The sequence below is a fragment of the Gallus gallus genome, chromosome 4 (genome assembly GCF_016699485.2).
Source record: "Gallus gallus isolate bGalGal1 chromosome 4, bGalGal1.mat.broiler.GRCg7b, whole genome shotgun sequence".
In the NCBI taxonomy this organism is placed as follows: domain Eukaryota; kingdom Metazoa; phylum Chordata; class Aves; order Galliformes; family Phasianidae; genus Gallus; species Gallus gallus.
The window spans coordinates 34168456-34183425 of NC_052535.1; the positions used below are offsets into that span (position 1 = coordinate 34168456).

Consider the following 14970-nt stretch of genomic DNA (forward strand, 5'->3'; position numbering starts at 1 on the left):
TGTTTGGGTAGAGTCTAACGACTGATTGTGAAGGACAAGCAAGACCTCATTTATTCTCGTTAGAATCGTATGTAGTCCACCATGCATCAGCAGATTGGAAGAAGATAAAAATTTGCATAGCTCCAATGGAGGGCACATTGGTATAGAAACTGGTAAGCCTGTGTTATCCTTGAAGCACTGAATGGCTTGCTGCTTCAGGTCCTGTCCGTTGTGATTCTTTAATGACTCCTTGTGACAGAGACCACGACTTAAAATTCAAGTGCCATATGGTATCTGCTAGCTTTATGTTTTATTAACATCACCGCATTAGTATTTAGTGTGTGTTTCTTTGCATTGTAGGGTAGTTTTGAAACATCGTACTTTTTCTGTGTAATCTCACAGAAAGTAGTCCTTCCTCCTAGAGGAGGAACTTCAGAGTTACTGTATTAACTCGGATTATCCTCAAAGTATTCAGTAACAAATTAATTTTAGACAGAATCAAGCCATCAGCGAGTCAATGTGATTATTTTACCCCACCTGAGGAGTTTCTACGTCTTAATGCACGTAACAGCACTAGGAATTGTATTTGCTACACGTATAATTGGATGTAGGATGGCTGCAGGGAAGTCAGCAACATCTGCAGTGTGTTGTGAAACCAGGACGTAGCCGCGTAGTCATGATGTAAAGGTGCTGGATAGGCAGCCAAATGCCCATTTACACTGAAGAAACCTGTCTGGCAGAAGTAGTTTTAAAATATGTACTACTTAAAAGCGGTATTTGTCCGGACATGGATTGCTTGACTTTAACCTAATTTGTTTTTACCTTTAGGTGTGCCTTCTTCATTCTCCACAATGGAAAACGCAGTGTTGTTCAATAGTCCATCTTTGGGTCCCAATGCCCCTAAGATAGAGGATTTGAAATGGCATTCAGCATTCTTCAGGAAACAAATGGGCACATCTCTGACACACTCTTTGAAAAAATCACACAAAAGAGACGGAGTAAGTAATAGCTCTGGGAACAGTAGCAAGTCCATGCTGAGGCAGCCCAGCCAAAGGGGAGATGGTGCAACTCCAGGAAGCTTGTTAAATTTTGACAAGAGCTTTGCAGAAACACGGATTGTATCAGCACAGCAGAAAAATGGCATAGTTATGCCAGACCACAGAAAAAGAAGAGACAATCTTCCACAGTGCGAGGTAATCAAGACAGAACTGAAGGAAAAAACTAAACATAACCACAAACCACTGAGACCCACGGAACTCTCTCAGAGGCAATCAGAAAACAAAAGGGCTGTGAACCACTCCAGTGGTAGGTCAGCGCCTGGCACACGGAGGGATATAGTGCCTAAATGCAATGGGGGTCTTGTCAAAATAAACTCCAATCAGACAGTAGTTAAAGTGCCTACGACACCCACGAGCCCAGTGAAAAACTGGGGCGGATTCCGAATTCCAAAGAAGGGGGAGAGGCAACAGCAAGGCGAGAGCCCAGAGGAGACCTGCCGCCAGAACTCCGGTTACCCCTACCTGGGCGTGGGCAGAGTTTCACCGAAGGATAGGGCAAAAAGCAAGCCGAAGCCTGACAGCGAGAATGATGGGTACATCCCTGATGCTGAAATGAGCGACTCAGAAAGCGAAGTAGCTGAAAAAAAGTGCAGACAGCAGAGGCTCAGCCCAAACAGCACTATCAGCAGAAGGACGGACATTATTAGGAGAAGCATCCTGGCATCCTGACCGGGCAATGGGGCACCGTGGTCAGTGGTCACTGCCTACAAACCAACTTCACTTTATTTATTGGTGTGAGAGGGGAGAGTTGTTAGACGTGGCTACAGACCGACAAATAGATAACCCATTATTCCTGAGCTGTATAAACATGTTTACATACACTTAAAGCTGGATTTTTTTGCCCCCTGGCCCATTCCGTGACAAGTTTGAATCTCCTTTATTTGCAGCTTCCCTGAGTAAGCAGAGAATTGGCATCACTACTAAAACAGGATTTGTGATGAACACTAAAGTAAGTCACAAAATCATCTAGGGGGCTAGGGTGGGTAGTGGGGAATTAGGCAGCATCATCCCTTTTCGCTAATCTGCACTGTTAAAATTCTCTTCCCTTCCCCTGCTTTCTGGAAAAGCACAAGCTCTTAATTTAACTAGTGTGTATTGAATCAAAGATGGTTATTTATTTAACCATATTGCACTGCTACACCCTGCTACAAACGGTCACTTGCCTTGGATGGTGGTAGGTCTTTGTCCTCTCTTTGCAGAATGTTTGTTGTTGCATTTGATTTGAGCACAAGTGGCAGCTTAAAACCCTCCGTAAGCTCCAGAGTTGATGTGTAAGTCCGAGACCGAGATGCTCAACTGGAAAAAAAGGAAGGGACAGGGCAGGGTTGCAGCTGCCTTACACTGCAACAGCTTAAAAGTACTCAGACTGAGCGTGGAGAAAAGCCTCCAGTGGCTTAGTTCTGAGAGAGGGGCTGGGCTCGCAGGTCACCATGCCCCGTGGAATGACCCGTCAGCATTTCGTTACCTGCCTCCCAAACACCTTGACAATTCAAGCAACAAAATGCTAAGGCACCAGTCAGTAGGATTTCCCAAAGCCCACCACATATGCACTAATGGTAACGTATTGGGAAAGCCCGGCTTATGACACTAAAGGGTTACCTTAAAATGGACATAAATATATATTTTTAAATAAAATGGAGAGGCAATAAATTGTGATTAGCTCTTTACAGTCAAATGAAGAAAAGTTATTCTATTCTGGACTAGATTTGATGGAAGAGGGAACTCGTATGCATACTTTTTTAATAATTGCAAATGGCAATAACGAGAAAGCTATGAGCAATAATATTAACAGTTCATTATGATACTTTTTTTGTACCGAGTAGAGCGCACATGTAACAGTGGATTGTTAGGAGCCTGGACGTTTTGGAATTCTGCGTAGATTTAAGTTAGGTATGCACTGGTGAAACGAAGGTTTCAGCTGCAACGTGTTAGAGAAACACAGGCATAAAGAACAGCCCAGCCTGCTGTTAACCACGCTCACTGGCGTTGCGTTGTTAGACCCTTGCCTCTCGAGCAGGGAAGATGTTAAAGTACAGTAGAGCTCTGCCGTAACTGAGTCTTCCAGAAGATTCAATCAGAAGAAGGCTTATTAACACCCCGTCTTGCTATGCAAGTTGTAACTTACTTAAATATTGCAACAGAATGTATCCCTGTCGTTCACGTTTTAAAACTCTGAAGTCTCAGCCTTTTGATATCTTCTGGGGTGATGCTGAGAGAAGGAAGTTTGGTTTAACACGGTGTTCTTTGAAAAGACCATTGCTGGACCCAAGAATTTGGATTGACCTCATGACTTGCACAGATGGAAGCCCAGCAGGGCGCTGGCGAACGTGACGTTACGTAGTTGCTTTTGGGGTGTGTTAAAATAGAGGTACCGAGGCGATCAAAAAGCAGCAGGCAGACGGACGGTAAATGCAGGTCGCTCTGCTTGACATACAACTGCACGTTTAAGGCAGGCGTTGTTTCGGTAAGCAGCTCACGTCCACATGGGGAATTCTTCAAGCCATAGATGGAGTAATCTAAATTCTGATTCTAGCGTGTAACCTCACACCAGTTGGAAAGAGGTACCTTGTTAATTTGCACTATTACGATTGCTAGTGTTGTGCAGAATGAATGCCTTACCTGTTTTGCTCCCCGATGTTTAGGTTTATAAGCTTTCTAACGTTTCGAGTTACGCTGAACCCAAACCAAAAAAGCGCTTCCCCCCCCCATTCCAAGAGCAGCCGGATGGCTGCGGGATGGCCGGCTCGGTAGGGCAGCTGTCGGCAGGAGGTGGCGGAGGGACGGCAGTGACAGCACAGCACCCCGTACTGTGTCGGGATGGAACCGTTTGCTGAATGTTACCTTTACTTGTGCAGCCTGACCGAGAGACCTTTGATGCCGACTGACGGCCCGTGGGCTGGTTGGACTCGTGTCAGTTGCCCGGCATGGCAGTCGTTAGGTTCCGAACTCACGCGGATCTCAATGAAGGGTTGTGTGGCGTATCGGCCTGAGTGGCGGGCCTTGCAGCAGGCGGTCGTTACGTTTGTAAAGCCGTGTACAGAAGGTTTTTCACTACGTGCCTGGCTTTGGTGTCCATTCGGCTGAATTGAATTGAGAAGGTGCATGAAGAGGAGCAGGTAGAAACAAAAAGTATATGTAGAGATGACTATTTTATATCACATGGCCCAATCCTGTATTTATTTCCCCCCCCCCCCTCCCTTTTTGAAGTATTTATAAAGACCTAGTCGAAGACAGCTGTATTTTTTGTTAAAATATTCGGTAGAATTGTGCCTTTTTGTCCGTACGTGAATAAATGCTGTACATTTTTGCAGTACGCTCACAGCGGTGTTTTAGAACGCGCAGTAATTGCTTCCTTTGGGTCCCGGCGGCTCCCTCAGCCTCCTCCTGCCGGCGCTGCGGGCGCGGCGCTCTGCGCCTTCCGTTGGAGGCGGGGTGGCGCTCGGCGGAAGGGGCGGGAGCGGCGGGGCCGCGCCGGGCGCGGCGGCCATGGCGGCTGTCGGGGAGGAGCGGCGGGAGCCGGAGCGGGACGGGGGCTGCGAGCACTACCGGCGGGGCTGCCTGCTGCGGGTGAGGCGGCGGCGGCGGCGGGAGCGGGGAGGGCCGCGCCGCGGGGCCGTGCGGGCGTTGAGCAGCGCCGTGCCGTTGCAGGCGCCGTGCTGCGGGAAGCTGTACCCCTGCCGGCTGTGCCACGACGGCGCCGAGGAGCACCGCCTGGACCGCTTCCGCGTGGCCGAGGTGCAGTGCACGCGCTGCCGCCTCCTGCAGAAGGTGCGCCGGGTCGAGGGGGGGGGGGGGTAGCGCGGCCGCGGGGGGGCGGCGCCGCCATTTTGGGCGGGGGCGGGCGGCGCTCTCCTAACGGCCGCGTATCCCCGTCCGCCGGCAGGCCCAGCAGCGCTGCGAGGGCTGCAGCAGCCTCTTCGGGGAGTACTACTGCGACGTGTGCCACCTCTTCGACCGCGACAAGAAGCAGTACCACTGCGACGAGTGCGGCATCTGCAGGTGCGGTCCGGCGCCGGGGGTTGGTTGCGGCGGGGGCGTGACGGCCGCTGATGCCGTGATCGTTCCCTAGGATCGGCCCCAAGGAGGACTTCTTCCACTGCCCCAAATGCAACTTGTGCCTGAGCCTGAGCCTGCGGGGAAAGCACAAGGTGAGGGCGCGCCGGTTAGGAGCCTTGAGAAACAGAGCGGCTACGCGTTCTTTGGAACGGCTGCTGAGGAGCCGGGGCCGTGCGGGCGGCGGGAACGGCAGCTCCCGGCCTTCCCTCAGCGCCGCGGAGGGCGCGTCCGGGCCGGCACGGCTCGCGGCTGGGGCTCAGCTGGCACCTCGTCCCCTCCCGGCCCTGAGCGCTGCTGCCGAGGGCAGATCTGGCAGTGTTCAGTGCTGTTGTTATTCTTCACACAGCCAGCTGCTCATCCTCAGAAATTCAAACCTGTGTGAAAGCAGTCGTGTTTCACACATCTTCTCTTATCCATCCTAAAGGAGTTCTTGAGTTTAAAAAAAAAAAAAAAAAAAAAGGAAGCTAGTATCTGTACAGCAGTGTAACTTTGTCTTTGTCTTTGCAAAGTGCATCGAAAATGTCTCCAGGCAGGATTGTCCCATATGCTTGGAGGTGAGCTACTTTGCTTTCGGCTCTGGGAGCTGTGTTGGGCTGTGTTGTGGGCTCTGTTGGAACTTAATGTTTCCTTTCTTTTGTCTGATACTTGTCTCAAAACAGGACATTCACACGTCCCGTGTTGAAGCTCGCGTTCTGCCGTGCGGTCACCTTCTTCACAAGTAAAGTTTTGCAGATACTTGGGAATTGGGAATACCTGCTGCTCTGTGTATGCATGCTGGGTGTGCCTGGCTCCTGATGGACCATGCGGTAGAGGATGGGCTCTGCTTCTTCAGGACGTATCATAAGAAGCGTGTCTTCTTTCTTCACCAGCAAACTGTGCTGGCGGGGGAAGATTTGTTCTGAGTTTGTTCTGAGAATTTTTTCCATGCTCAGTTTCCTTCTGTTGCAGCTTAGTGTCAGGAATCCCATAGAGATTCCCCCTCCTGGTGCAGAAAGCAGTTGCACCGTGTTTTCATGAGGCTAGTGCTAGTTTATGCATTAAGTTTTAAATTCTTTCCCTGGGCGCTCTGAACACCGTAGAATACCGTGTTAGTCTGCAAAACCTGCCTGCTCCATTGAGCCTGTGCAGTGATGCGTAGCCCAGTGTGCCTTTGGAAGAATGGATGCAGCAGGACTACTTGCTTCCCTTCCTCCTCATCCCCCTGTAACCTCAAGATGTCATTTTCCCTTCTTACTGTTTGTGTTACTCCATTTGTCTCCCTTGTTTTTTCCTGTGTGCTGAGTTGATGCCCCATTGACTGAGTCTTCCCTTAGCTGCAGCTCATTCTGAAGTTACCTCATGATGCATCTTTTTTCACCAAACTCAAACTGCACGATTCTTGTTGTATTGTTTACTTTCTCATGTTACTTAGAATGGAATCAAGTATGCTTTGTCGCTGTGTGTTTGCCTGCATAGCAGATGATTTTGAGGGGAAGCTTTCTTCTCACTTGGACTCAAGATATTTTTTAACTTAGGTTCTGGGGATAGCTATGAACCTTTCCCCTTTGTTTGATCCAGATGTGTTACTGATCAGTAACAGTTCTTCTTACTGAACTTCTTGTGTTTTCTTTCCAGCACGTGCTATGAAGAGATGTTAAAAGAGTAAGTAGTTCTAAGCCTCTCTTGTGTGGTTGTAATCTGAGCAGATTACTTGAGGGAGCAATGATGACAATGTCATTTCAGTACCCAGTAACTTCAGGACAGCTCCTAAAGGAAAAGGAGGCTTTTAATTCCCAACTCTCATTGAGGGAACTTTTCTGCTTGCTGTGTTCTTCTCTGATTTGTATGATGAGAAACTTGTTCTTTTGAGTGGACTTGTTCTGTGGTCCTACTCCATTTTCTGAATACGACTATTTCCCCTTTTTGCCAGAGGCTACAGGTGTCCTTTGTGCATGCACTCTGCTTTAGATATGAGAAGGTACTGGCGTCAGCTGGATGATGAAGTAGCACAAACTCCTATGCCCTCCGAGTATCAGAACATGATGGTGGAGGTAAGAGATGAGGCGTGCGCTGATGCCTCTGCTCTTGGCAGCTCTGCAGCACACCCTTGCTGGCAGTAGAGAGCGCTAGGAACTCATCCTGCATTAGGAGCCAACCTGACTGCTAGGGAGTACTGAAGAAATGTCATGTGTCGACCTAACGTGTCGTCGACTGGATTTTAAAGCATCAGCACGCTCTTCCCTACTAGGAAAAAAAAAAAAAAGGCAGCATGAAACAAAACAGCCAACAACAAAATAAAACCAGAATGTACCGTAATATCACACAGTGGAGAAATGATTTGGTATTTGGAAGTATCATGCCTCCTTCTAGGTTTAGTGCTGTCATAGCAAAAAAAAAACCAGAAATAACTTGATTTTGGAGCCTCACAATACAGAGTAACTGTGCTGTTTTTTTCTGCAAACTATTCAGCTATTGATTTGTGCAAAGCTAGCAAATGGAGACTGTTTCTGGTTCCATTTCTTTATGTGAACTGGGTGCTGCTAGCTACTAAGATGGAATGAAACCGCTCTGGTTGATTTAGTTGTATCTGTTCTGATTTAGACAGCGCATCCCTCTGACTCCTGGAGTCAGGATACTGGGAGAGACCTCATTGCTGCCTGTTGTGAGAAGGGCGTTTGCTTGACTGTCCCACGCAACAGCCTAGCTGATGCTGGCAGTTCAGTGGTTGCTAAAAACATAGCTGTACAACATTGTTGTTGAGTGTCCTGTTGATGCAACAGCCTCTTTCTCTCTCTCTCTCCTTTTCTGTGTACGTAGATCCTTTGTAACGATTGCAATTCCCGGTCTACAGTGCAGTTCCATCTCCTAGGCATGAAGTGTACAAACTGTGAATCGTACAATACTGCCCAAGATGGAAAATCCAAGCAGCCTGTGGAGTAGCAGTCCCTAAGCAACGTGCTGCATATGGCTGGACAAGGAAGACTCCACTGTGGAAGAGGCTGTCTATTAAAATAAATTGTCAGTAAACGTTATTCAGAGGTGTCACAGCAGCAGTGAAGATGTTCTACCTGGTGCAAAGGAGTTCTGCAAGCATTGTCCCCCTCCCTTGTGCCCGGGGCACTGCGTTGCTGGGAAGCTCCCTGCCAAGCGGTGCAGTGCCCAGCAAGGGCTGGTCCCTGGAGAGCAGCACCCTGGAATGCCAGAGGAGGCAGCCTGGGAAAATAACCAGTGAGATGCAGAATGGGAAAGTGCTGTGAGCCGCAGCTGTCGGAGCAGAGTGCGTTGTGGGGCAGCCAGAGGTTGGGAGCTTAATGCAGGGTGGAGGTGTAGCTGTTCTGCTCGCAGCTGTTAGGGGAAATCAGTAGCTTTGAGGGCAGCCTTTTGCATAAAGCTGACATCTGCAAAGTTTTGCATGAGTACGTTTTGTTCCTTTGAAGTGATGTATTTGTTCTAGGGCCTTGGAGGCAGCAGTGCGAGCAGGCAGAAAGGGTTGAGCTTGCAGAAATCACATACCTTAGTTTGATTTGTGGACATGCACGCAAATGGATGTATGCAGAATTCATTTCAAAAGCAGTCCCTGTCTGGGCAGCCCTGGTGCTGAACGGCCTACAAACCATGCTGTGTGGGGCTGCCCTCCGGAGGTACCACCACTCCATGTGTCTCTTCACTCTGATTCCTTTGCCAGCCACAGTTGCATTTGCAATGCTTTGGTGTTTTTGTCTTCTTGATTGTCTTACGAAGGCCTGGGCGTTACAGCATAGCTTGATGGTTTGATAGTTAAGTACAGGCAGCGAAGCACACAGTGCTGTGTCAGGACTGACACCGGGCCGGCTGTTCCACCCAAGTCTGGGACATGTGCTGAAAGAACTGCAGTTGGTAGAGGTGCTCACGTAGCACAGGGACCAGGTTTCTACAGCCTCATTTTGTTTTGCTTTTTTTAACGGTCTCTGATTTCAGTGTGAGCAGAGATGCTATGCCCTAGAAGTGTTATTTATCCCCTCGTGTGTGTGATACGCTGCCTGGTGTTCTGCAGACTGAGCCCCCAGTTCTTAGTTGGTGGGGATGTCAGAACATGCAGCGTCCAGACTGCATGAAATGCACTAAAACGTGACTCCTTGTCTGCGCCTTGCTCTGTTGTAGAGCACCGCTTTCTCCCACTCTGAGCCCTTGCAGTTAGAAGCACCAGGAGGCAGATGGTGGCAGTACTGCAGCTCGCTTTCACTGCCCGATCTTCTGCAGCACTTTTGTCACTAAATAAATGTCAAACAGTGTCTTTATTAAAACAACTTACGCAGCGTGGTGCCGTCGCTTCGTATATGTGTACCTCCTACAAATACCCAAGTGAGCTCAAACCAGGGTTCTGCACTGTTCCCACCTGCCAGGCTGGTGCTGAGCCCGGGCTGTCCTGCACGGAGGAACCTCTGGTGAGCAGCAGGCCCCGCTGTGTGTGTGCTCCAGCTCTGCGGAGCTGTGGGATGGCACTCGCAGAAAGCGAGTGTGAGTTTTGTCTCCGGAGCGGCGCTGCCTGCAGCCTGCCGGGGAAATGAGAGCAGTCAGCCAGCAGCAGCACGGGAGGCTGCACTGAGCCAGCGTGCGGGGAGCGCGCGTCAGCCCCCTGAGTCACGGTGACTCCATCAAAACAAGCAGCAGCTGCTGCCAAGCAAGCAGCAAATTAACCGTGGCCTGCCAGGGATAGATTTGATTAAAATGGATACCAGAGCCGCTCGTGCCACTGAGTGAGCTGTGCTGGGATGACAGCGGCTACTGAGACTGGGTTTATCTGGGACTGAGTGTGCTGTCTGCCCTTCTGCCCCAGTCCTGCCTGTCCGCTCCCTGCCCCAGCAGGAGTGCCAGCAGCACGCTGGGTGCATTAGGCCCAGATGTGAGAAGGCCACTGATGAATTCTGACCCAGCAGTTGCCATCCCCACTGAAGCTCCTGCTCGCAGGAGGTGCATTTGGGTGGCAAAATGGAGGCAGCACAGGGACATGCTCATGTGCACAGGCATACAGCACAGCTAGGAGAGGGAATAAAGAGCAAGTTCCTTATTCTAGTAAATATCTGAGGACAAAAAGCAGAACACAAAAATCTTGTGAGCCAGGGAGAACCAGATGCAGCCACGTCTTCATTAACTCAATGAAATGTGCATTTGAAGAGCTGCAATGCTCCAGGGCAGCTGTGGGGCACTTGCCATGGAGGCTCTGCTGGCAGGGACTGAGCAGTGCCTGCATGCACTGGTAGTGGGGAGTGGCTTGCAGAGGTCAAGGCTGGATTGATGCATGTCTCCCAGCTCTCATTTCCGTAGTCCTTTGCTCATTACCAGCAAAGTACTGCCTGTTTTTGGTTTTTTTTTTTTCATGCAAAAACTATCAGGTAAATGAAGTGGCAGTGTATCAGAGTGCAGATGTGAAGCACCTGGCAGAAAGCTCAAAAGCTCAATAGCCTTTGACTGTATTACTAAAGCTAAAATGGTGCTGGTCAAGTCCACAGCCAGGCAGATTTTATGCTAAATTCTATGCTAATTTTATTGCAGCTGGAATTATTCCTATTGGGGTTTCAATTGCAAGACTAGCATGAAAGAAGGCCCTTGGTTCAGCTGAGCCTGGGGACTACAGCTCCATCCCAGCTGTACTGCATAAGGCTGAGAATGAAAATGTCACTGACTCCAAATCTTCCCTCTCTTGCTTTCGTATTTGCTGCTGCTCTAGCAAGGGGGTTTCTTTGATCTGGTTTCAATCTGGGGTGGGCATGCTGCTCTCAGCCGCTCTGGTCTGTGGGTAGTTAGGGTCTTAAACCATGTGGCATTGGGAATGCAGTGTCAGGAGCGGGACCCCAAGTTGTGCACCAAGCATGGCACTGAGCCCTCACCTCTGCCAGGGATACGTGTGTTGCACAGCAGAAAGCGAATGACTTTGAGGTGGAGATAAATGTGGTGGATTAAGGTGGGCGAGGAGCTTGTTTGGAAAGGAAGAAGCTGTGGAAAGAGTTGCCCTCTGCTACGGAGCTGTTAGATGAGAGATCCTTTTGTAGGACAATGACGGCCAAATCCTACATGCTCCCACAGCCCTGGAGTCGGTCACTGCCTGCTGGGGAAGCAGGGGAAGGCAGGTATGAGCAGGTGGGCAACTGCTTTGTGTTTGAAGCCACCTCGAGACCAAGTGCTCTCCCTCATGCACAGTGAAACGAGGACCAGATGGGGTGGTTGCTGCTGGTGGGAAAAACTCCACATTCCAGCAGGCTGGGGATGCAAACAAGGTCAGAAAGCTATTAATAAAGCTAAGGCCCGCTGAGGAATGTGAAACACAGGGGGGGATCTATGAGCAGAGCATTGTGGGTCCATGGACTTCTCCAAGAGCTGGATGGGGGCAACAGCATCTCTGATGCTGTGGTGCTGCCCCTGCCCCTCTGCACGGATGCCCTCTATCCTTCTGCAGCTGGAGTGAATGCAATTAGCAAAGTGCTCCAAGTGTCCTTCTTGGCTGGGCTCTATTTATAACTGAGCCCTGCCAGAGCATCAGTCGGTCAGTCTGTCTTGCAGCAGGATGCCTGCGTGCCCCCCTGGTGGTGCTGGAAATGGGATGATTTCCCTGTTTTTCCTCCTTGATGGTCTCACCGTGGTGTTGGGGTGGGAGGAAGCTGCACGTGGGACTTGTGGCTATTTTCCTGGTTGTGCTGGCAAGCAGCTTTGTTTCTCTGAGCAGAACAAGAAACTGAGCCCTTGGAGCTGTGTGGAGCTGCGCACGAGGGGCAGGGGCTTTTGATGGCGGTGGGGGGATCTGGGGTGGACATCAGGAAGCCGCTTGCTCGTGGCGGAGTCCAGGCAAAGCTCAGACTTTCACCCACTCTGAGAATGAAGTGATGCAGGACCAGGGCAGGCACCAGGACAGGAGCGGCTCTGCAGTCCTGAACACATGCTGGTTTCTGCTGAACCGAGCTGGAGATGAGCAAACAAAAAAAAAAAAGGCTAAAAATATCAATGCACGAATGTTTCTGCAGCATCCAGGAGCACAGGCTGGTTGGGCTGGAGGCCAGGTTTTTGTTGGAAGTTGTTGCGAGCCTTGAGAGCTGGAGGAGAGAGGGCTTCCCTGCGCCTTTGCGTGGGGGCAGCTTGAGAAATGACCTTTAAGTGACAGCTGAGGATGACAGCAACACAGTGGCATGAGCCAGATGAGCTATGGGAATAAATTTCATGACCCTTGGCCCTCGCGTTGTGATTTTTATGGTGTTTCTTGGTTCGAAGTAGCAGTTTGATGCTGGAGCTGTAGAAACATATTGTCATGAGCTGTAGAAACCATTCTGATGGTTGGACCTGATGGTCTTGGAGGTGCTTTCCAACCTAAATTCTTCTATGATTCTGCACAGGGCAACGTCAAGCTGAGGCTGTCAGCTGTATCCAAGTCACTGCGTGCTTACCATGGCATTTGTGCCATCGGTGGAGATGGCCCTTGGATTGTAAGCAAGCTGCTCTTACCTGAGTGTTAATTACCTCATCTAACTAATTATTGCAGCCAGCACCTGTCTCATACACCATTAACATACACCATTAACCCCGCCGAGTGTCTGACATGGTGGTGCTCGCTGAATGGCCACAAGTGCCATAGTTTCAAAGGAAGGGGGAACTAAAGCTCAATTAACGGGGTGGGATGGAGCAGCAGCAGCGATGCTGGCACGAGGGTCTCCTCAGCGCCTCTCTGGGTAGGGCGAGCAGGGGACCTGCAGTGGGACGTGTCCTCAGTGCTGCTGTGGGTACACACTGTGCTGGGCTCAGCTATGCCGGCTATTTAATTTTGAATAAATAAAGTATCTCAGAGGTGGGGAATCTGGCCAAAAAGGGGGAGGGGGAAGCTTTTGGAAAAATCAAGAGGCTGCTGCTGTTTTTGTAAATACATATATATATATATTTAAAGCAGGATATCTATGCCACAAGCTTGTTTTTAAAGAAGAAAAGTTTCTAAGGCATGTCCTGGCTGTTTGTTTTTTTCCCTTGGCGTTGCCATCGTGCCCAGAGCACGTGTGGGGCACGGCCACAGGCAGTGCTGGAGGCCCTCGTCTCTACAGCAGCCCCTCTCAGAGGCTGCTCCCATGACGAGCCGCTATCATCAAGCAGTTCTGCTGGCTCGGGGTGGGCCCTGGCTGGGGCACAGCGGGACACGGCCCTGCTGCCTCCCCCAGGGAACCTGGCAGGGTTTGTCTGTGCAGAGCTGCTCCAGTGAAGCTGGAGGAAATGAAATAATGTGAAGACAGTAATTACCTTCCCTGTACTTCATCACAAAATTAAATCAAAGCCATCGCTGCTGAGTCATTTCTTTTATAGGGCTTTTTCAAGGCATGTAAAATGTATACAGGCATCTGAGTTAACAGGAGTCCTTGGTGTGCCCAGTGCTAACTTCTGGAGATTTCAGCCCCCTAAGTTGGAAGCCAATAACAAGAGGTATGAGGAGTGGCTGAGGGAACCGGGGCTGTTTAGTCTGAAGAAGGGGATGCTGAAGGGAGGTCTCATTGCTCGCTACCACTGCTTGCCCGGATGTTGCAGCGAGGAGGGTGGCAATCTGTTTTCTTAGGCAAAAAGCAGTAGGACTCGAGGAAGCCGCCTCAAGTTGTGCTGGGGCAGCGGGGGTGGGTTAGATTGAATGTCTGGAAGAATTTCTGCATGATGAGGGCCAAGCATTAGAAGAGGACACCCAGAGTGGTTGTGGAGTCCCCTTCCCTGGAGGTTTTTAAAAGATATGTGGATGTGGCATTAAGAGACATGGTTTGGTGATGGGACTCGGTAGGTCAGATTGATGCTCTTGAGAGTCTTTTCTAACCCAGAAGATCCTGTGATTCTAGTAATTTACTTTTGGGCTGGGACACTTCTGGTCACGAGGCGAAGTAAATGCATATATCCCAGCAACAGCGCATTGCACTTTTTATAATAATCTGAGCAAAATGCAGGCATTATGGCCATTGTCAGAGCACCGTAGTCCTGATTTTGGGACAGACAAGCATGAATGGGGCTGCATCTGTCAGGACTGAGGCAGAGGGCAGCCACTGTGGGAAAAGTGCTTCTCCCACATGTCTCCTGAGCCGGCGATTCCCACCTCTGCATTCTCTCCTCTCCCTTCCCCGGCCCCACTGATGCAGACAGCTGAGAATCAGGGCTATCTAGGGAAAAAGAAGTGGACCCTGTTATTAAGTAGTGGGGGGCCTCAACATCCCAGGTGCAGGCAGGGAGGCATTTTGGATCTGCACAGGTTCTGACCTGAATTGCTCATGGAAAGGAGCACTCCCTCCTGGGGTGCACCTGCTAGGAGGTATTTGAGCCCCTAAATATAAGCCCAGAGCAGAGGGTGTTCTGGGACCCACTGAAACAAATATTAAACATAAAATACTAGAAAATACAGGAAAAAAAATACAAGAGAGGATAAACTGTCATAAAACTTGCCCTATGTATGCCAAAAGTTTGGCTTTCCTCAGCTGGATGGATTTGAAGGTGTAGTTATCAGCAGATTTTTCTCCTGTTAACTCATCTGCTTTCTCCCAGAGCCAGCATGCTCCACCAAGGGACTGTGAGCCTGTTGTGGACCCATTTTCTAGCTGATGCTAGAAAAGGAAGTGAATAAACACTGCCCTCTCAGCACAGGTTGTGGTCTTGATTATGGCTATTTTCCCTTGATCATTCCCAGCACCTTGGCTAGTTTTTTTTGCCTGCTGTTATACCTCCTCCAAATCTGCTGTGCCCTTCAGCACAGGTGAAGAGGACTCCAGGTGCATGAGATATCTCAGATAAAGACAAACCTTAGGGCTCTACAGTGCATTAGTGACATTCTCTGCTCTATTTGCTGTTTGTAACCCATCTGCATTAAAAAAGAATGAGGAACTGCTTGGTACCCACAGCTCATCTTCACTGGAGGGCAGCA

General features: G+C 49.8%; 2 protein-coding genes across 21 annotated transcripts in view; both read left to right on the forward strand.

Moving 5' to 3' along the window:
* Positions 1–4350, forward strand: part of JADE1 (jade family PHD finger 1) — a 150634-nt gene extending 146284 nt beyond the window's left edge. For 18 of the 19 annotated variants that reach the window (XM_046941074.1, XM_046941072.1, XM_046941070.1 and 15 more), the window contains one exon: positions 808–4350. In XM_046941074.1, the coding sequence (XP_046797030.1) occupies positions 808–1706 (899 nt within the window). In that variant the 3' untranslated portion in view covers positions 1707–4350. The remainder of the gene's footprint in view (positions 1–807) is intronic. The other variant, XR_006939248.1, reaches the window with a different exon arrangement.
* A 146-nt stretch (positions 4351–4496) lies between these two features.
* On the forward strand, positions 4497–9374 carry RCHY1 (ring finger and CHY zinc finger domain containing 1). 2 transcript variants are annotated; one of them, NM_001080888.2, is made up of 9 exons: positions 4497–4604; positions 4686–4805; positions 4921–5036; positions 5107–5185; positions 5603–5647; positions 5753–5811; positions 6708–6734; positions 7003–7123; positions 7890–9374. In NM_001080888.2, the coding sequence occupies exons 1-9, from the start codon at positions 4524–4526 to the stop codon at positions 8010–8012; spliced, it is 771 nt and encodes a 256-aa protein (NP_001074357.1). In that variant the 5' UTR covers positions 4497–4523; the 3' UTR covers positions 8013–9374. The 2 variants fall into 2 exon arrangements, with proteins under 2 accessions (NP_001074357.1, XP_046796306.1); XM_046940350.1 differs by lacking the exon at positions 4686–4805 and having other exon boundaries at positions 7890–8104.
* Positions 9375–14970: the final 5596 nt, after the last annotated feature.

Excerpts from the sequence above, each read along its gene's own strand:
- RCHY1 (NM_001080888.2), top strand. The coding sequence starts at position 4,524 with ATGGCGGCTGTCGGGGAGGAGCGGCGGGAGCCGGAGCGGGACGGGGGC. Across the intron at positions 5,648-5,752 it reads ATTGTCCCATATGCTTGGAG|GACATTCACACGTCCCGTGT; the intron begins GTGAGCTACTTT and ends GTCTCAAAACAG. Across the intron at positions 5,812-6,707 it reads TGCGGTCACCTTCTTCACAA|CACGTGCTATGAAGAGATGT; the intron begins GTAAAGTTTTGC and ends TTTTCTTTCCAG.